We start from the raw sequence: 20,718 nt of genomic DNA on the forward strand, positions 1-20,718 counted from the left end.
ACACACCCTTAGATCCCCATCACTGACTGGGGGGCTTTGCTCAGACTGTCCCATTGGCCTGCAGTGCCCTCTGGCTTTAAATTCTGTTAACAGTACAGGACCCAGCTTAGATGCTAGCTCTTCTATGAAGCTGGGTACTGATCCCTGCTGTCAGATCTGATCCCTTCTGTCTGAGCACTTTCTTTCTTTTTTTTTTTTTTCCAAGATTTTGTTTATTTTTTCGACAGAGAGAGACACAGTGAGAGAGGGAACACAAGCAGGGGGAGTGGGAGAGGGAGAAGCAGGCTCCCCGCCGAGCAGGGAACCTGATGTGGGGCTCGATCCCAGGACCCTGGGATCATGACCTGAGCCAAAGGCAGACGCTTAATGACTGAGCCACCCAGGCGCCCTAAGCACTTTCTTTTTATCTTTACCACAGCCTAATTCCCATTCTCGGACAGACTGTTTTCTGTGTTATAACATCTATTCTTTCTCCTTTACTACAGAAGAATCATATACCATTCTCCAGTCAGGAGACGTTTATATTTTTTAAACTCTAATGGAATTAAAAAGTATCTAAAGAAAGTGTTAGTAAAAAAAGTTTTCTATTTGCATAGAGTTTACAAAATCCTTAAAAACCTCTGAGATGTGGAAATACACTTAGCAAAAAATGACCCTACCTGTATTCACTGAAAAAGAATAAAAAGTATTATACCATTGTTCAATGCTGAATTTCCTTTCCCATTTTACAAATAAAGACTTTTGGCCAAAAAATTATTAAATGAATTTAAGAGAATTCAAAATTTGTGAGAAGCCAAGAGTATACCTCAATTAAACAATATCTAAACCCTACACTAAGTGCTTTGCCTATATTAGCCAATCTTTTACACAACCCTTTGAAGTGGTACTATCATCCCATTATATGGAGGTCCAGAGAGATTAAATAACTTCCCCAGGGTCACAGAGTCAGTAAGTGGAGGAGTAAGAATTTGAACCCAGGTCTTTTCACTCCAAAGCCTATCATCTTAAACACAAAGCTATTCTGAAATGACTCAACTTACAGACTGATACTCTCTTTGTCCAAGACACTGCCTTTCTTTCTTTTTTTTTTTTTTAATTTGAGAGAGAGTGAGAGTGAGAGAGAGAGAGAGAGAGAGAAGGGGCAGAGGGAGAGGGAGAAGCAGACACCCCACTGAACAGGGAGCCCGACGCAGGGCTCAATCCCAGGATCATGACCTGAGCCAAAGGCAGGTACTTAACCGACTAAGTCACCCAGGTGCCCCAAGACACTGCCTTTCTAAATGCAGTCTAAGTAAATACATTCTAGGGCTCAGGTTCCCCTCTCTCCATGTAGACTTCTCACACCCACAGATGCCTTTAGGCAGGGAGGTCCCTATTTCTACCTCGCAGAACGCAAACCCAGAAATCCAAGCTCTCAACAGACTAGCCTCTCTGTCTCCTTCTACGAATACATAAATATGACAGGTCTGTTGTGCAAGACTCACAGAGAAGTAATTTCTCTTGGCTGAGATGTTGGGATTGTTGTCACTCCAGTCATATGCTAGTTCCTCCTCTTCCTTCTCATTCAACCAGATCAACTCAGCAGTGGCTCTGGAGACAAACTTATGCAGGCTCTGAAGGTGCCTCATCCGGAAGCTAGAAGTTTCCTAGACAAAGCAAGGATTATAAGGTTAGATTGCCAGGCTTTCCTCTGTTGAAGATAGCACATGTGACATCAAAGCAAAGAATAACCCAGGAAAAAAATTAAGCCTTGATTTTTCATCTCTGGGTGCCTCTCCATGAACTCAAATTTAGTACAAGTTTGGTACAGGACTCCCGGAGCCCCGGTCAACCCTAGCAAGAACTCAGAACTCACCGGGCTTTTGTGGGGCTCCCTGAATGAAGAATGATCCAAGGCCTGTCCTACTCTGGACAATCTCGAAAGACAGGAACAAAGAAGAGACAGAAGGGGAGGCTCCTTCCTACTAATCTCAAACTTTTAGTTTTGGTGTCTCAAAGCACATACAGTCACTGCTTGGGAGGAACACGGAAACTAGGACGGGTTCTACTTATTTAAAACTTCCTGGGGCAATGGTTTCTGATCTACTAAGAAAATTGAGAAAATGTTATAATACATATGAACAACTGCAAAGTAAGTGATATAACCTAATAAACAGAAAACCAAAACAGGACTGAACCATAAACTTTCTGAATTAGCGAAGGCAGTTGTTTGGAAGGAACTGTACTGTCCCTGAAGAGGACAAAAGAGCCAAAACTTACCTTCAGTTTACAATACTGTGTCTCCAGCTTTCCAAGAGTTTCAACATAACTGGTATGGAAATTTTGGGACATTTTTCCCTGATAAGAAAGGCATGAAATAAAGATATATTAGAGAAAAAGTAAGTAAACTCTATGTCCAGTACGGTTTCAACTGTCTGCACGCAGATAGGGACTGGCTAGTTGAGATAACAAGCCTCTGGACCAGGTTGTAAAGCCTAGGGCAGCACTGGGTGAGGGGTGGTTCAGTGGGGGTGAATACAGCTGACAGATCTCGTGCTTCCACTAACTCTGGGAGGTTTCTAGCAAAACCTATGCCTGATGATTCCCAAACTACTCGATTGCTTTTTTGAAGGTAAAAGTTGAGATTACAAATGGGAGGACAGAATGAACCAGGGAAAGACTGAGTGAGTAGTTTCTCCAAACCAGCTCTCCCTGCAGGCAGGAGGTGAAGTGGAAGGAGCATGAAGTTTTGGAGCACAGGGCCTGAGTTTAGAAACTGCACCCACTACATACTGATTTTGACTTTAGCTTTCAGTATCACAATTCTTTTTAGAAAAAAGGGTTAAGGGGCACCTGGGTGGCTCAGTGGTTAAGCGTCTGCCTTCGGCTCAGGTCATGATCCCAGGCTCCTGGGATCAAGCCCCACATCGGGCTCCCTGCTCAGCGGGAAGCCTGCTTCTCCCTCTCCTATGCCCCCTGCTTGTGTTCCCTCTCTCGCTGTGTCTTTCTGTCAAATAAATAAAATCTTAAAAAAAAAAAAATAGAAAAAAGGGTTAGTAAAAATACCTTGCTCATAAGGGTATTTCAAAGAGCAAAAGAGACACTTCATGTGGAAAGGGAATTTGTTGTAAAGTGCTGCTCATGGTTATCATTCTTTTCCAGAACATCCTTCTCCTATGTCTTTTTGTCTTGTTTTATTTTTAAGAAGTCTCCACACCCAGTGTGGAGCCCAACATGGAACTTGAACTCACAACCCTGAGATCAAGACCTGAGCTGAGATCAAGAGTCAGATGCTGAACCAACTGAGCCACCCAGGTGCCCCCAGAGCCCCCTTCTCCTCAGAAATAGCTGCACTGTGCACGCTACACCATTACCCGCCCCACCTCACCACACCTTCCCATAATGGATTCTGAATGCCACCCACCTCATACAACCTGGCCTCTTTGACACTTGAGCCCAGTTCTTCCACATTGGTATGGATGTGCTGCTGTGTTTCCAGCTGCAACTCCACACTAGGCAGGTCATTGCCCCACTCTGCTCGCTCCAGTTTCATCTGGAAAAGAAAAAATATATATATAATTGGCTGAATAGGGCAAACACAGAAAATTTTCAGAACTGATGGTGGGCAAGAGGACACCTAGGCCATCTCCATCATGGTCTCTCCCAGGAAAACGTGCCATTGTCACCCCCAGGGAGCTGGAGACTAGACCACACCAGCTACTGTAGCAGGGACAGCCTTCTGTTGCCTCGTTATGGGACACGTTCCTGAATTTACCAACCGGAAAAGTGTTTCCACACGCTGAAGATTAACGTTATAGTTTAGGCCTTTTCCTTTATGGAGGCTCTTCATTTTACAGTGAGAATGGATATAAGAAAGAAATATCTGAAAATGTTAAACTTTATTCATGGCATCAACTATTGACCAATAGCAAGTAATTTTCAAATAGCTTATCTTTGGATGTTTTTATTTATTGGTACGTGGGGAATCCACCTTCAGGGCATGGGAAGACTTTAACAGAAAACAAAAGGAAGGGGCGCCTGGGTGGCTCAGTTGGTTAAGCGACTGCCTTCAGCTCGGGTCGTGACCCCGGGGTCCTGGGACGGAGCCCCGCAGCAGGCTCCCTGCTCGGCGGGAGTCTGCTTCTCCCTCTGCCTCTGCCCCTCCCCCTGCTTGTGTGCGCTCCTGTGCTCTCTCTCTCGAATAAATAAAATCTTAAAAATAAAGAAAATGAAAGGATTAGAAGGATAAAAAAGACAGCACCAACCGCGAACCACTCTCCTAGAATACAGGTAAATGCGCCCCTAAAACCGCGAAACACAGGGGCCTTGCTAAACGCAAGAGGTAAGACCAACAGCAAAGAGCGAAGAATAAGCTCCTCTGCCAATGAGGAAATTTCCGAAAAGGTGACTGACATTTACAGACTGCAGTTTCTCCCAAGAGCCCCACTTTGAGCAGCTGGCTAAAGGGAACGTACTCCCAAAGAGCTTCAAATCAAAAAAGCCTATGCTATTCAGTGTGGGATTTTGGAGGATTTGAGCTGACCCCACCCATTTAACATTTGAGAAGGGGGCTTGAGTCCCTGGCAGCATTAATAATTAAGAGGGTTTACATAAGGGGCACAGAGCAACCTGGCCCCCTTAGACAAACTGCTGGATCCAGTAAGCCGGAATGCACTGCATAAGCATTTGGAACATACACCCACCTGCATTTCTTCTACCCAAGACAGTAGTTCATACACAAATCGAAGATTGCCTTCATCCTCAGAGGAGGAGATAGACACAAGTTCAGCCCGAGTCATGGGCTTTCGGAACCAGGAGGTAGAGGAAGAATATGTTCCCTTGGTCACGGGTTCTGCTTTCAGATGAGTAGTGGTTAAAGTAGAGGGTGGAGCCAATTCAAGCGAAGTGAAATGGCCCTTCCGATACAAGTTTGTACACTCTAGACGCAAGGTGACCAGCTCATCCTGCAGGCGCATAACCCTGAAATGCAAGAAGAGAAAAAAGGAAGGGACTTAAATCTGTAACTCACTTTTTTTTAAGTAAGGCTCCACTCCCAATATGCAGCTTGAACTCACAACCCTGAGATCAAGAGTCACATGTTCCACTGACTGAGCCAGCCAGGCGCCCCTGTAATGCACTTTTTAAGATAAAGTATTCCTTATCCATTTGACAAGGATGAGATAAAAATAAAAATGAGATCATATCAGGAAAAGTGTTTTGAGAAAGAAGTGTTATATGAACACAAGGTGGTATTAACATCTTCATCGTTCGGAGTTGTTGAGGCAAATGCCAAATTACAATGTTAATTGGAGGAGGCAAACCGGCATCTGTTTATATAACTCTTGGATGGTATGACAGAATAAACGATGGATTAGGGGTCAAAAGATGTGAGTCTTAGTCTTGGCTCTGTACAAACTATATGACTTAGATGCTCCTCATCCCCTCTATGGGGCTTGGTTTTCTTCTCTATAAAATGATGCATTCGATCACCAGCAGTTCTAACCCAGATGTGGTATTGTACCCCAGCAGGTCACTCTGAAATATGTGTGGGTGTTATAAGATGCCACAATGATGAGGGAATCCTACAGGTACTTAGTGGATGGGGCCTGCAGTGAGGGGAAATTGTCCTCCACCATGAGAATTTCCTGCCCCAAATACCTGTAGTATCTCCACTGAGACACTGACCTCCCATCCAAGTTACAAGATTCAGAGACTGACGTTTGATCTGTGAGCCTCAGCAGTAAGCAAGCCCTCTGTCAGAGTCTCACGTTCCTCACCTAAAAGCCAGCTCTTCTAGCTGGTAGTAATTCTCATCCCGTAGGATCTGGAGGTCCACCTGCAGCTGCCTGATGAGACCTTCACATTCCTGAATGTACATGATGACATCTGATTCACACTGTACCGGCTGTCCCGATTCCAGGTGAGCAGCGTCCTAAGACAGAAAGGGAGTGATGGGCATGGAAGAATGCCAGTGCCCCCAGTCACATGGACCGAGGGAGCCAAGGGGGTCACTGCACATCCAAGAATGAGGAAGAGACACGGCTGGACTTCTCAACCATTAACCTGCACCATTAGAGCACAGGGTGAGAAGGGGAGAACACGTGACATGAGGGGAGAGACAACACACACTCACAGCCTGCAGTGTATTCTTAGCTAGTGTCAGCTTCTCTTCACAGTTCAAAGCACCATTCTGGATTTTGTTTGCAATCTGTAGCAGCAATTCCAGCCTATAATAAGATAAAAACCATAGTCACATGCCAGGCTCCCAGTGGGTAGGTAACAACAGGTGACCTTCAGGCCCTGGGCCCACCTCTCCACAGCTGGGCGAAGCGACTTCTCTCGCTCCAGCATCTCAATGATGAGCTTTCCCCACTCTTCCTCCACGTCATTCGGGTGGTAACCTTGAGGCAGTTTAATTCGGCCAAATTCAATCCACACCTAAAAAATCCCAGAGACACTTATTTAGTCCAAAAACACAGCCATGCCCTCGGGCCCAGTTTTACACGTTCTTGCTACCTCACCTCTTGCTTCTTCACCCCACCACTGGCAGTTTCTCCCGTGTCCAATAATAGGAAACAACTGAATGCTTAGCAGTACCTCAACTTAAGGTGAGAGCAGAGAAACCACCTCCAAAATACAGGGACTACTACCTGTTCTAAATCTTTCCATTCCTTCTACATTTTCCATAAATCCTCCTGTCCTCTCAGTAACCCCCTTCCAGAAAGGCCCAATGCCCAAATCTATGGTTTCAAATTCTCTAGGAATCAAAATGTGGATGGAAGTCTCTTTCCCTCCCATCTTAGCGAAAGAATTAGCTTTCTTCTGAAAAATAGAAAACTCATTCACAAATGAGTTGTGAATTCACACCCTCCAGGCACAGGGAAATTCTACTGCATTTACCTGTACCGGTGAGTAAGTGCACTGAACATCTTCCCATCACTCCAGCAGGAGGAAAAATTGGTACATTTGATTCGACATTTCTGAATAAATGTATGCCATTTTTCAAAAGCCTCTGAGAAATACAGATGGTTGATACTGCCCCTTTACCACAAAATTTCAAGACCAGCCTAAGAGTGAGGCTTGTCTGTCGCCCGGAGGGCACTGCTCTTAACGCAGGCTGGGAAGAAGACACAGGCAATCCAGCACGGAAGTAACAATAATGCTAACTAGCACACCCCAAGAATCAGCAAAGGATAAGCTCCTTACCTCTAATAATTTATATAATTCCTCAATTCTTCCTTTTTCTCTCTCCTTGGCCAGAATTTCTGTTTCTTTGAAGTGTATATATTGGTTATAGAGTGCCTACAAAATTAATATTTGGTAAATGAATGGATGGGTGTAAGCAACCTGACCCGCCTTTTATCCCACCTCACCCAGAAGCCAGCAGCAAGAAGCTCTGAGACTTAATCCCAGGAATGAATTTACAAAAAACAACTTAAGTCCATGACTTTACCTTTAGTTCTACAGGGTTCTGGGGAAAAGATTTATCTGACATCAGTATTGTATGCTGTTTGATCCAGGGAATGAGGGAGTCCACTCGGCTTTGGTATTCTTGCCACCTGGAGTCTACTTCCTATTGCCAAAAGGTAGATATCACACACCTTCTGATTAGCAGTACACAAAACAAGCACAGGGGACAGTAGCTTAGGCCACCCCAAACCACATAAAATTCCTTTCCTCTAATTGCCTACACCGCTGCTCAGCCTAATGCTTCGAGTCCCAGTTTCAGAGCTCCTCAAGGGCTCTCAAAAGAGGATTCAATTTCCTGACACTAGAATAGTCTATGCTGGATGCTACAAAATTAGCAGCATCTAGATTCATTCCCAGGGACCAAAGACAATGACCACATATAAAGAGGATGTGGATTCAGCTTGCTCTGTATAAACGTGCTCTGCCTACAGTGAGTGCTTGAGAATAAGGTCTAATCAGTACATTCCACCCAAACATATGGAAGTTAGAAGGCATTTTGGGGAAGCGTTCTTGTACCGTAGCACTGATTCCTTCTCCACCCTCAGGGACTTTAGGGAAGGCATCATAAATTGAAGACACATAAGTGATCACAGACTTTTCATCTGGAGATGGCACATCCACGTCTGAGAGAGAAATGGTAAGAAGTTTCTTAGTCAGAACAGACAAAGCTGCCAGGAGAAGGACAAGGAATGTAAGGCGAACATAACTCAACTCCGGCCAGGTCTCACCTTCGGCGTCCAATAAGCGGGTGACCCCCAGTCTTTCTGCCACTTCGAAAGCCTGCTCCAAGTTCTCACGGTTACTTTGGATTTGTACCCTCTCCATATCCACCAGATCAGGTCTGTAAAAGTCCACCAAGGCACATGAAAGGCCACCATCTACACATCACATATGAGTTCACACAAAGTAAACCTCTTAGAAGTACCCGGAGCCAGAATACGCTGATTGCATGAGAGAGAAAGCAAGAGGTTTAGAAAGGTACTAATCCCATTTTCACTTACATGCTAGGAGCCCAGTGCTCGCTCATTCTAAACGCACACAGCAGGTAGGTTGGATTTCATGGGAAAGATATCATAAACTAGTATAGAGTGAAAATTGGGATGTGTTTATGACCACTAAGAGTGCAATAATTTTGATTTTTGTCATCAAAATTCCTATCTTCCTCACTCCTCACTCCAGCCACCTGCTGTTCCTTATCCACTCCATGTAAGCCCCCACCTCAGGCCCTCTGCACTTGCTCTTTCCTCCCAGTGCAGCATTCTGACCCTAGAAGGCCTGCATGGCTCGCTCCTTTACAGCTCTGCTCCAACACCCTAATCAGAGAGGCCATCTCCAGCGACCCTGTCCAAAATACAACAAACCCCATCACTCTCTTCCCCAACAACCCTTACATGATGGTGCTTACCATCATATAACACCATGTATTTATTTGTTTGTTGCCTAATAAACAAATTAGCTCCATGAAAGCAAGAGCTGTTGCTCTTTTGTACCCAGTGCCTAGAATAGTAGGAGTTGAATATATATTCCTTTTTTAAATAAGTAAAATGAACCAGAGTCTTGATGCTTGGTTGAGAGGAAAAGTGGCATAACAACTTATTACAAGCAAGATGAGAAGCTCCTCCAGGCACAGGGAAATTCTACTGCATTTACCTGTACCGGTGAATAAGTGCATTGAACATCTTCCCATCACTCCAGCAGGAGGAAAAATTGGTACATTTGATTCCTGTGTAACCAGCTGTCACCTTCTGGGTCCACAAGAGCAGCTTCTCCTTGGCTGACATGTCCCCTGACTCTCCACTAATGTAGATGTCAGAGATCTGCCAAAAAATAGGACACAAAGTACTTTAGTATAAATAAGATGAAGCCTTCTAGCCTTCTCTTCTTCATACATATGGCTCTTAAAGGAAGAAGGAGATCCAAGACTGGCAGAACTTCGGATGACAACTCCAACACAGATTCATTCTCTTTGGTAGTCAAAACGATGCAAATTAAGACGACAAAGAGGTCATTTTTCACCTACCAAATAGGGAAAGTTTTTTGTAATGATACTATCAGTACTGGAGAGAGTACCTAACATGGATTCTCAAACAGCACACTCAGAGTGTGCATGTGAGAGTGCATGTGACCTAACTCCTCCAGATGGTAGTTTTGAACCAAAAGTCTTAAAACACACATACACGTGATAAGAAAAAATCAGAGATACATGCAAAAAACTGTTTATACAAGAATGCTTATCAAAATATGATAAACAGGGGTGCCTGGGTGGCTTAGTCAGTTAAGCAACTGCCTTCGGCTCAGGTCATGATCTCGGGATCCTGGGATCAAGCCCTGCGTCAGGCTCCTTGCTCAGCAGAGAGCCTGCTTCTCCCTCTGCCTGCCGCTCCCCCTGCTTGTGCTCTCTCTATATAAATAAATAATCTTAAAAAATATTATAAACATTACAGCAAAAATTACAGAGCTTCAACTCTAATAAGGGATTGATTGGTTACAAAGTAAGAGCACATTCACATGGTAGAATTCTCTGTAGGACTTAAAAGGGTATGCTTTAAAAATTTCTTAATGACATTGGAAAATGATCACCATATTTTATGAAAAGAAAAAGAACACAAACAAAATAATAGTGGTTTTGTATAAAAGATATACTGAATACCTAAGTATGTAGTCATATATACAGATAAATACATACGTATACACAAGGTATGTGATAAATGCATATACGTAGTTGAGAGTAAATAAGGCGAAATACAGGAGAGAAAAACACCAAGCTAGTCATCACAGGTATCTCTAAGTGGTAGCATTAGAGGTGATATTTCTATTTTCCAAATTTTCTATGTCATGTGCATTTTTATAAGAAAATAAAGTTATTTTACGAATCCCCCCAAATCTAGCACAGGAACTACTTTAGAGAGAGGGCAGTGTGGGAGAGAAGTAAGTGCATGCCTTTGGTTCCATGCAGACCTGGGCTTGAATCTCAACTTCACCAACTGTAAGCTGGACCTCAGCCATAACATCTGTAAAGTGGGAATAATACCTACTACCTTTCTCAGGATTGCTGTGATAACCAACGAGATTATAAGTAAAGCACCTTGTCCAAACACAAGGCTATGGGTAACAGAGTTCTGTTTGCTCTTCCTTGTATGGATGATGGTCTTCCTTCAATTCCTTCTCCCACATAACATTAAATGTTATCTTCAATTACTGGCTTTTATCATACATTTGATCTTATCTCCCCTAGACTGTAGGTTTCCTGAGGAGCCAGTCCCTCATCTTAATAATCAGAATGATCTAAAATTCAAGAGCAGTCCCTACGAGGGAGAGCTCGTCCACGTGGCATGTTCAAGCAGAAGTGGGGATGCTGTGGAAGAAATAACTTCCAACTCTGAGACTCAGTGACCACAGAGCTTCCATACATCACCCACCGCACCTAGTGCTGTGCTGGTCACATGCTGGACATTTAACATGTTTAATTAATAATCACTTAGTTTAAAAATAGAACAATAAACAAATATTAAAAAAATAAACAAACGTATTTTGGGGTAAGGCCCACCTAGAATTCTGAGACACACTACTTTTTTGACAGCAAACTTACTTAATTAGTAAATTCAAAACAGTGTGTAGTATAAACAAACAAGTTTGAGCTAAAATCAACAATGGTTGTCTCTCCTGGAGTGGGACTATGGATAATTTTCTTTTCTTTTTACTTTTCTTTTCTTCAGACTTTAAATAATGAACATATTTTACTTTTATAATGAAAGCTACAAAATAACCTTTATCAATAAAAGAATAAGCCTTTGAATCAGAGAGACATGCATTTGAGACCACAGGCAAATAAATTATCTAAGTTCTTGCACCCCATCTTCCCCATATTTAAAATAGAATAACTTTCCCATAGGGTCATTATAAGGATTAAATAAAGTGATGTAGGTAATGTGCCTAAGGAACGTGCATTTCCTTTCTATCATAATAAAACAGCATGCTGGGGCGCCTGGGTGGTTCAATTTGGTTAAGCGTCTACCTTTGGCTCAGGTCATGATCCCAGGGTCCTGGGATCGAGCCCCACATCAGGCTCCCGGCTCAGCGGGGGGCCTGCTTCTCCCTCTCCTGTTCCCCCCTTCTTCTGCTCCCCCCACATCAAATAAATAAAATCTTTATTTGACAGAGAGAGACACAGCAAGAGAGGAAACACAAGCAGGGGGAGTGGGAGAGGGAGAAGAAGGCCTCCCGCTGAGCAGGAAGCCTGATGCAGGGCTCAATCCCAGGGTCCTGGGATCATGACCTGAGCCAAAGGTAGACGCTTAACGACTGAGCCACCCAGGTGCCCCAAATAAAATCTTTTTTAAAAATAAATAAATAAAACAGCATGCCCAGCACAACTTATGGGGCCAGGTGTTTTGGGCAAGGAAGGCACAGGCATGTCAGTAGAACACCTGTCTCTCAGCTGTCTCCATCAGGTACGGCACTGTGAAAGGAGTATCCTCTCTGGTGGTCAGTACAAGGGGGCAGTCAACAATAAAGCATTTCCAAGTCTCTGAATACAATTTACAAACTCAACTCCTGGTAGATAAGATTAAATATCTGGTGAAGATACTCTAAATTCAGAAAAACACAGGGCCAGGAACTTTAACACTCCATTAAGTATACAAGAAAGCTGAAGACTACAAAATATTACTAAAGTGTCTGAAGAAAGACTACGGGAACAAAAGAGTATGGGGAGCCTGCATGGAGTCTAGAAAAGGAAAATCAATACGTGTTGCCTCTAAGACTGTGATGGCAAAACGGTGGTCTAACCAGTAGATTCCAGGATTCTCGTCCCCTTGACAGGTGCATTTCTACAGGAGAAATCAGGCTGCCAAACTTTGATGATGCCAGTCAGTAAGATCACCCTACAAATCTATCCTCTCTACCCATCGTCTCTTTGCTCTGACTCCATGTTCACTCAACAGTCTGTCCTAAAGCAACAAAATGCACTGAGTGGTCAGTTCAAATACTGTACCACTTGGCAGTTAATAACTCATATTGTAAATTAATTAATTTACATCAGTTAATCTCTAGTAAGTATGACCACTGTGAGTCAATCCTTTAAAACTCAGTCAATTCCAAGTATGCTGAAAAAACAACATACAGAGTTGCAAAGCGGAGGGCCCAACAATGGATCATGGTACCCAAGCCATCCTCCGGTGGCTCTAGTGAAAACAGCCTCCCCCACCCCACCCCCCGGTACCAATTCTATTCCAGTTCTCCTTAACAACACTTCGAGATGCTTATGTCAGTGGCTTGGTACCACCAACCGCCGACAGACCCCAGCACTGCCAATAGCCGCCTCACACATGTAGTAAGGCAAAAACACTGTCAGGAAAAGGATTATGTTGAAGCAAAAAGGGACAGAATCTGAATAAGCAAGAGGAAATCTGAGTATTTGGGTTCTTTATTAAAAAAAAAATGTCCACTTAATTAGTTGGCATCGTATGTCTACTACAACTACAGTTAATCTCTGGTGGCATCCTATCTGCCAATCACAGTTATCTTGTGTATTGCACGGAAAATCGTTCAATGAACAGCTTACTTCAGATTTTCCACACAGCTATAATGAGACAGGGAAATGTCTGGATCCCTCAGGGAAAGGACAAATACCCTGTTTGGATTAGGGCCCTTCCTAGATAGACCGTGAACTGGATGAGAAAAATGGGATTATCATCACAACCATCTCAGTAATCAAACTGGGCTTTTGTCCATGTCTTCATGGAACGTTCACATGTGATGTGCACAGCGCTGTCCTTGGGGCTATGTAGATGCTTTTACCTTAATCTCCCAAATGCAGAAACCCGGCTGCAGTGTCAGGGAGCTTTCTCCCTCATCTGGATTTTTATTTTATTTTATTTTAAAGATTGATTGATTGATTGATTTTAGAAAGAGTGAGCGAGCACGAGCAAGCAAGGGGAGGGGCAGAGAGATACTTCAGCAGACTCTGCACCGGGTGTGGAGCCTGACACGGGGCTTGTTCTCATAACTCTGAGATCATGACCCGAGGTGAAACCAAGAGTCAGACAACCAACTGACCACACCATCCAGGCACCCTATCTCATCTGGATTTTTACAAAGAAGCCATCTGGAGAGGAGGACAGCTTCAATACCATCCCAGAGACTATGCAGGTCTACCTGAATTCTTTTTTTTTTTTTTTTTAGATTTTATTTATTTATTTGACGGAGAAAGACAGCGAGAGAGGGAACACAAGCAGGGGGAGTGGGAGAGGGAGAAGCAGGCTTTCCGCAGAGCAGGGAGCCTGATGCGGGGCTCGATCCCAGGACCCTGGGATCACGACCTGAGCTGAAGGCAGACGCCCAACGACTGAGCCACCCAGGAGCCCCCTGAATTCTCTTTCAACCCACACTTTCCAAGTCCTGATTAATCCCTTCTCTGAAGTGTATCTAAAAACATAACGTGTTCCTAGTAATTCAATAAGTATTTATTGAACAACATCTCTTCTGTGCCTAACATTATTCCAGGCACCATGGAGAAGAACAAAAAAAGTCCAACACTATTTCTTCATTCTGTTATTTCTTTGACAACCCCTCTATTCTAGGAGCTGTGGTTAAGTTCTTGGTATCTCAAAATAAAAAAGTCAAACACTGGGGTGCCTGGCTGGCTCAGTTGGTAGAGCACTGACTCTTGATCTCAGGGTTGTGAGCAAGTTCGAGCCCCCTGTTGGGGGTAGAGAATACTTAAAAAAAAAAAATTACAATCTTAAAAAAAAAAAGAGTCAAACACCAATTATTCATTCTGTTGTTTCTTGACAATCACTCGGGCCTCAAGCCCAAGCAATTTAGCAATATGACACACAGAGGGATCAATGCTGTGACAGAGGTAAACAAGTAACCCAAACTAGCATTGCCAAGGAACCTCTCTGAGATGACATTTATGCTGAGTTTCAAGATATAAGCAGAAGTTAGCCAGGTGAAAAGAGGGAAATAAAAAAACCAGACATGATTGCCTTGAAAGAATTTAGGTGATAGTTGCCCTAACTTGCTAAAGAAAGACTATCCCAAATATAAAGCCCTCACCAATTTTTCCAAATGATAACAGATGGATGGAAGAGAGGAATGGAGAAAGGGAAGCTTTGTGGTCCTCTTGAATATATAAACTTTTAGAAATTTATTTACACATATACACATTTAAAATTAAGCAGTATATCTAATGCATTAATTTAGAATTAATGCCACTTGCTGAGATGAGCACCAGGTGTTGTATGGAAGTGTTGAATCTAATATTACATTGTATGATAACTGGAATTTAAATAACAACTTTTTAAAAATTTTGAAGTAATGCATTTTCTATGTTTACATTTCATAAAATCATGTTATTCAAACTCTTCACATGCATCTTTGGCATCAATGTCTTTTTCATCAATAAAGCTACTTAAAAAAAAACTAAAGCTACTTTTTGAGTGAATATTCTTAGAAAACATCATCTACATTTCTTAGTAAGATTTCTGAGATACAACAGCCCTTTTCTGGATCCATGTTGTCACTGAAAATTTTATCCCCAGCCACAGGAATCCAGTTGCATCACACTGAATTAGATTTTTCCCCCCATGCATTCATTCTATTGGTATTTATTTATGGTTTCCATAATGTGAACGCTTGCTGTGTGTTTTTTATAAGTGATGTGAATGATTTTTTTTTAAGTTTTTAATGTGATTAAGACTTACTATATACAATACATTCAACAATTCAAATTAGGACATTTATATTCTCAAAAACAATATAACTAAAACTTTCTTAGGCTTTTTGTCTAACCAGTAATGTGGGTTGATCCCCACGAAGGTTGATATCAATTGAACTAGCAGATGGTGACAAATTCATTCATCCTTTTTCATGAACTGACTGTAATTTCACTGGGAGCCCAATAACAAGAAAAACTTTATAAAAAGTCAAATATAAAGAGAATCCCTCTTTTCTGAAGGCTAGTTTCTGGAGGGAAAAAAAACCTTACCTTGCATGTACCATATGTGGTAGGTCACATGAAAGAGTTACGCTGAAGGCCCCAAAGAAGCAACCGTAATAGAGTAACTAGTAATATCCAGCAGAGGATCTCAACAGAATGAAAAATTAGTATGGGTTAGAGTGATAAAAAAATCACACTTAAACAAGTATGATTTAAATTTACCCTCGGGACGCCTGGGTGGCTCAGTAGGTTAAGCGACTGCCTTCGGCTCAGGTCATGATCCCGGGGTCCTAGGATCGAGCCCCGCATCGGGCTCCCTGCTCAGCGGGGAGCCTGCTTCTCCCTCTCCCTCTGCCTGCCACTCCCCCTGCTTGTGCTCTCTCTCTCTCTCTGACAAATAAATAAATAAAATCTTTATAAATAAAAAAATAAATAAGTAAGCTTACCCTTGAACGATGTTCTAGAATAGAGAAAGAAGAAAAGAATTCTAGGTAGAAAGTGGATGTAAACAAAGACTGGAAGTTGAAATAAGTTGAAACTGGAATAGATGGGTGAGGGGTTGATCTGTGAAGATAAGTAGGTTCAAAGGGAAAACTGACACAGGAGAGAAGGTTAGATAGATGACAGAGGGTTGGAAGGCGAGGCTGTGGAGTTCAGACTTTGTAAGTCTATATACGTCTCAGGGAATGGGACTAGATAGAGTAAGCAAAGAGAGACTTGATTCTCATGTCCTGAAGTTTCTAGCTGACCTCATCCCACGACAGGGACGGCATCGGACTGAAAACTTCCATCCAAGGAGTAGGTGAGGGCAGGTGCCGTCGTTCGTAACAAACGCCTGGCTAGTTAGAGGGCTCTGAAGGCAGCTGTGTTTATTACCAACACCCGAGTTAGGTAACTGTCAAGGGGTGCTCCTGTCAGCATTCAAATTCAGAGTCTTGGAGAGCTCTTGAGGGAATACGACTAGAATGGAAATCCTATGTCATAAAATATGGGCATCCTTCAATTCTACTAACTATTGGAAACTGCTCTCCGAATACCAGTTCCACTTGGCATACTGCTTCCACACACAGGGTGCGAAGAGATTTTCCATCATGCTACACCCTCATCTGCACTTGGGATTTTCAGACTTTTTATTTTCTGATGGGTTTAAAAGGCTAACTTGTTTTGATATTTGTATCTTTGATTACTAGTGAGAAAGGCATGTGTATGAGGCATCTGGGTTTCCTTTTTTGTGAATTGCTTATTCCTGGGTTTTCCCCTATTTTTTCTACGAGGGTGTTTGCCTTTTTCTTATTTGGTAGGGATCCTTTAAATACTAATACTAATAACTAGCATTTATTGTGCTAATTCATAAAATTCTCACAACTCTACATAGTATATACTACTCTTATCCACAATTTACAAATGAGGAAATTGTATCACAGAGAAGTAGCTCGCCCCAAAATCCACTGCTAGTAAGTAGCAGAGCTGGAATTCAAACTCTGCCAATCTGGCTCCACACTCTTAACCTCCTTACTTAAACTACATTTCACAGATTCTGAATATTAATCCCTTCTCAGAATATGCATTATACAATAATTACCACTGTTTTTCTTAACTTTCCATTTGAAATGGAAAATTTCAAATACATGCAAAAAGACAATACCATAATGAAATCCTCCTAGGTACCCATCACCCAGTTTCAACCATTTCAACTCATAGCTAATCTTGTTTCATCTGCACTCCGCCCACTTCACTCTCCCCTGTTATTATGAAGCAAACCCACACACATGCATTTCTTCCATAAACACTTCAGTAAGCATCTCTGAAACATGAGGACTGGATAAAGTACTCTCTACACCCAACATGGGGCTCAAACTTAGAACCCCGGGATCAAGAGCTGCATGCTCCACCGACTGAGCCAGCCAGGCGCCCCAATAAGAAGGCTTTTTTTTTTAAATTTAATTTTGAAGTAATATCTATACCCAACATGAGACTTGAACTTACAACCCTGAGCTGAGGAGTCACATGTTCTACTGACTGAGCCAGCCAGGTGTCCCTAAATCATGAGGACTCCTTTTAACATAACCATACCACCATGTTATACTTCAAAATTCATGATGATTCTTTAGAAATAATACTTTGAAAAAGAAAAAAGCCCTTTCTTAAATAAAGCTCTAGCTCTGACTTTAACTGCTACATTCATCTAATAGGATCATCTGGTTAATTTTGCTTTCTTCTTGCAATACAAAGCCAGTATTAGTAAAACAACTCCCTGTAATTAAAGAGGAGAAGTGGGAAAGGGGTACTTGTAAACTGAAAAGGCTGAGCCCAGAAAATAATACACCAAACAATTTCCTTCTCATCACTCCTAGCCCCCAATGTTATCTTACTATTCACTGTGGGGACTCTAAGGTTTCGTGGCATCGTACGCAGCCAGATTCTTCACTTGACAGAACCTGCCGACAGTGTGGACAGGAGACTGGCATGGGAGCCAGGCCAGGAAGGGGGAAGGGATTTTCAGTACTTTTCCTTGTTCCAGTAAGCCAGGTATTGTGGGTGTTGATGGCAGCTGGGGGGAGGGAGTCCTCCTGAGAGAAGGTCTGTGCCTGACACTCCCACCCAGCTCCAAATCCCAGTCCACTTATTCTGAAAACCATTTCTATTAGCTGGTCCCTGTCAGCCTATCTCGGTGTTAACTACTTCCTGACAAGGGAAGTATTAACGATCTCAGGTGAACAGGAAGGTAGACCATTTGTCTTCTCCTATCTAAACCCCACACTCAGCAAGAATCAGAATCAGTTCCCATTTCTCTCTATCCTGAAAAGAAACAAAACCCACTGCCAAGTTTGTCGCGCCACAGCCTGGTCCCAAGCCCGACAATATGCCCTGGGCGGATCAACCGGAGAGACGATGCGGCCTGAGTTCCGCCAGCAACAGACGGCACTCTGGAACCCGAACTGCTTCCGGAGGAGGGTTACTACTCTGACATTATTAAAAGCAAAACAAGCGCCAAAGAGCAACCACAAAATCAACTCTGTGGAACTGCCGGCTGCCAGGCCTTCAGGGAAGCGCTGGAGTGTGAGCAGCAGCACTGCCCTTCTGACCATGTGCCCTCCCACGGCTCCCACACTCCACAGACAGAACCCCACTCCTGTCGCATGCTCTCGCCTCGAGTCGCAACCCACATGCTACAGGAGGCCTGTCTCCCTGGCTGCTGCTGTCCTGGAGGCCTGGGAACAGCCTGCTGGTAAGGGAGCAGCTCCCTCAAGACAGTTCCTGTCGGAACCAGTGAGGGTTTCAGGCCTCTTGGCCTAAAGGACTTTCATTCTGAAGGGACTTCACACTTAACCGTTGAGAAGTTACTTATCTGTGACACAGGGTGCTCAGTCTGTGGTCCCTGCCTCACACGATGGACACGGAGCCTCAGAAATGTTATCAGCCATCTGAGCTGACACTCAGTCACTAAGTTTTTCAGCCTGGGCTATAACTGAGTGGTCTGTCCGTGTCTGCTCTGAAAGGGTAGAAGGGGTGGGGTGCCCAGAAAACACCACACACCAAATTGACTCATACTGAACGGCCAAAGAATCACACTGCTATCAATACTGTTGAACTACAGATCATGGTCCGAAAGGTTTCTCCTACCAACCTTTTCCTTAAGACTCTGCACAGGGTTGTTCGGGCCCTCCTCTTCTCAGTGTGGAGATTCCAAACTAAAAGTGCCATGGTCACCTATGGTCCATTATCTAGAATTGATTTCCACTAGGAGTTCCTTAAAATTTGACACTCCAAACTTTCTGACAATCTCACGCTTAATTATAAGCATGTTTCCTAAAACATTATGGTGCCTCCAAACTTCAACTTTAATGCCAATGGTATCAAAAGAGCAATCAGTTCAGCAAAACTGCTCTGCATCCATTCCAAACAAAGACAAGAGCTCAAGTACTCGTACACTCCACCGCAGCAGCCTCCACTGCTTTCCTTCCCAACTTCTCTCCCCTCCCCACCCCACCACCACACACATTCTTGGCCTCTTGCCCAACCATATAAGTATTTTCAATGGCCACATGTCCCTCTAGCTGTTGGGAGTTTCTAAACTCTGCAATAACAAAGGGCACTGACATGAGCCTATTCGTGGAGCAAATTCATCCCCAAAGAGGACATTTTAAGCACAGATCACGAACAAGAGACTGTGTCTCTACTCAGCCTCATGCTGTCAGGTGGTAAGTGGGGCACCGTACATAGGCCACATCCCTGCTCTGCAGACACCAGGGCAGCTGGCCACAGCCAGAGCAAGGAAAATGCCCTACTTCATCTCCCACCTTTTGCTGCTCTCGTTTCCTAAAGTTTTTATTTCTTCTGCTGCAGAAGCTGACATGCCAACAAAAGTTCTTCAATCATTGGTGATTTAAAACTTCAGTCACCCGGGAGGGGCACCTGGGTGGCTCAGTTGGTTAAGCGGCTGCCTTCGGCTCAGGTCATGATCCTGGCGTCCCGGGATCGAGTCCCTCATCGGGCTCCCTGCTCAGCAGGAAGCCTGCTTCTCCCTCTGACCCTCCCCTCTCTTGTGCCCTCTCTCTCTCAAACAAATAAAACTTCAGTCACCCACACAATCACACACTTACATGCCAGACCCTGGGCTGGGTCCTCTTCCCCCCTCAGTGTCCAGATCTCTTGAATGCCTCCCTGCTCCTAGACCTAAAAAGCATTCACAGCACCCACCACATTCACCACGGCCACCTATGCCTCAATATATACCTCACAAACAAAAATCTGTTCAAGTCATAAACAAGTCCAATCAGAACACAAACTTTTTCTAGCCTTGAACCTTCAAACTACCCTAACCCCCCTCCCTGGAGTAATCTCCAGATAATTCTGTGTGCCTATCCTCTAATGCTTGAGTTAGGAACCAAAGGAGGATCAGCCCTCTCCACCTGTGCGAATACTGGAGGGGTGTTGTCATTAGCAGTGTCCCCGCAGGAGGAGGATTACATCAGCTCATAAGAACATCACTCTCTAGGGAAGCAGAACAATCACGTCGGTGAGAACTGTCTCACCCCGAATCCCTTCAACACTCTCCACGCCTTCCACACTCACTTAGGAGATGCAGCCAGGCCTCCCCTCGTCCTTTGTACTACACCACAACTTCCTGCAGCAGGGAAGCTGATAAACAGACCTGCCTGAGAAAGTTAAGTGCTACCTAGCACTGCACGTTGAAAGATAACTCCACCAGATAGCTAGAGCAATTATGCTGTGTGGTTACCTGGAATCAGGGATTCCCCAGAGACAACAAAAGACTTGGTTTCAAGCATCACGGGGCAGACCTGAAATAGACTCCGTTTGCCAAA

At 43.6% G+C, this 20,718-nt stretch overlaps 1 protein-coding gene across 10 annotated transcripts in view; it reads right to left on the reverse strand.

Annotated features, from left to right (window-relative positions):
• The window catches only part of MACF1 (microtubule actin crosslinking factor 1), a 229,394-nt gene that overhangs the window by 154,004 nt on the left and 54,672 nt on the right, over nucleotides 1–20,718 (reverse strand). For all 10 annotated transcript variants that reach the window (XM_088022487.1, XM_088022489.1, XM_088022488.1 and 7 more), the window contains exons 6-17: nucleotides 9,100–9,266; nucleotides 8,178–8,290; nucleotides 7,966–8,072; nucleotides 7,433–7,552; nucleotides 7,186–7,281; nucleotides 6,290–6,417; nucleotides 6,113–6,206; nucleotides 5,757–5,911; nucleotides 4,683–4,959; nucleotides 3,404–3,532; nucleotides 2,260–2,337; nucleotides 1,485–1,646 (exon numbers count right to left, since the gene is read on the reverse strand). In XM_088022487.1, the coding sequence (XP_087878613.1) occupies nucleotides 1,485–1,646; nucleotides 2,260–2,337; nucleotides 3,404–3,532; nucleotides 4,683–4,959; nucleotides 5,757–5,911; nucleotides 6,113–6,206; nucleotides 6,290–6,417; nucleotides 7,186–7,281; nucleotides 7,433–7,552; nucleotides 7,966–8,072; nucleotides 8,178–8,290; nucleotides 9,100–9,266 (1,626 nt within the window). The remainder of the gene's footprint in view (nucleotides 1–1,484; nucleotides 1,647–2,259; nucleotides 2,338–3,403; nucleotides 3,533–4,682; nucleotides 4,960–5,756; nucleotides 5,912–6,112; nucleotides 6,207–6,289; nucleotides 6,418–7,185; nucleotides 7,282–7,432; nucleotides 7,553–7,965; nucleotides 8,073–8,177; nucleotides 8,291–9,099; nucleotides 9,267–20,718) is intronic.

The sequence above is a fragment of the Eumetopias jubatus genome, unplaced genomic scaffold (assembly GCF_037043125.1).
Source record: "Eumetopias jubatus isolate StellerSeaLion01/CBP00866 unplaced genomic scaffold, mEumJub1_p1.0 scaffold_4, whole genome shotgun sequence".
NCBI classification, from domain to species: Eukaryota; Metazoa; Chordata; class Mammalia; order Carnivora; family Otariidae; genus Eumetopias; species Eumetopias jubatus.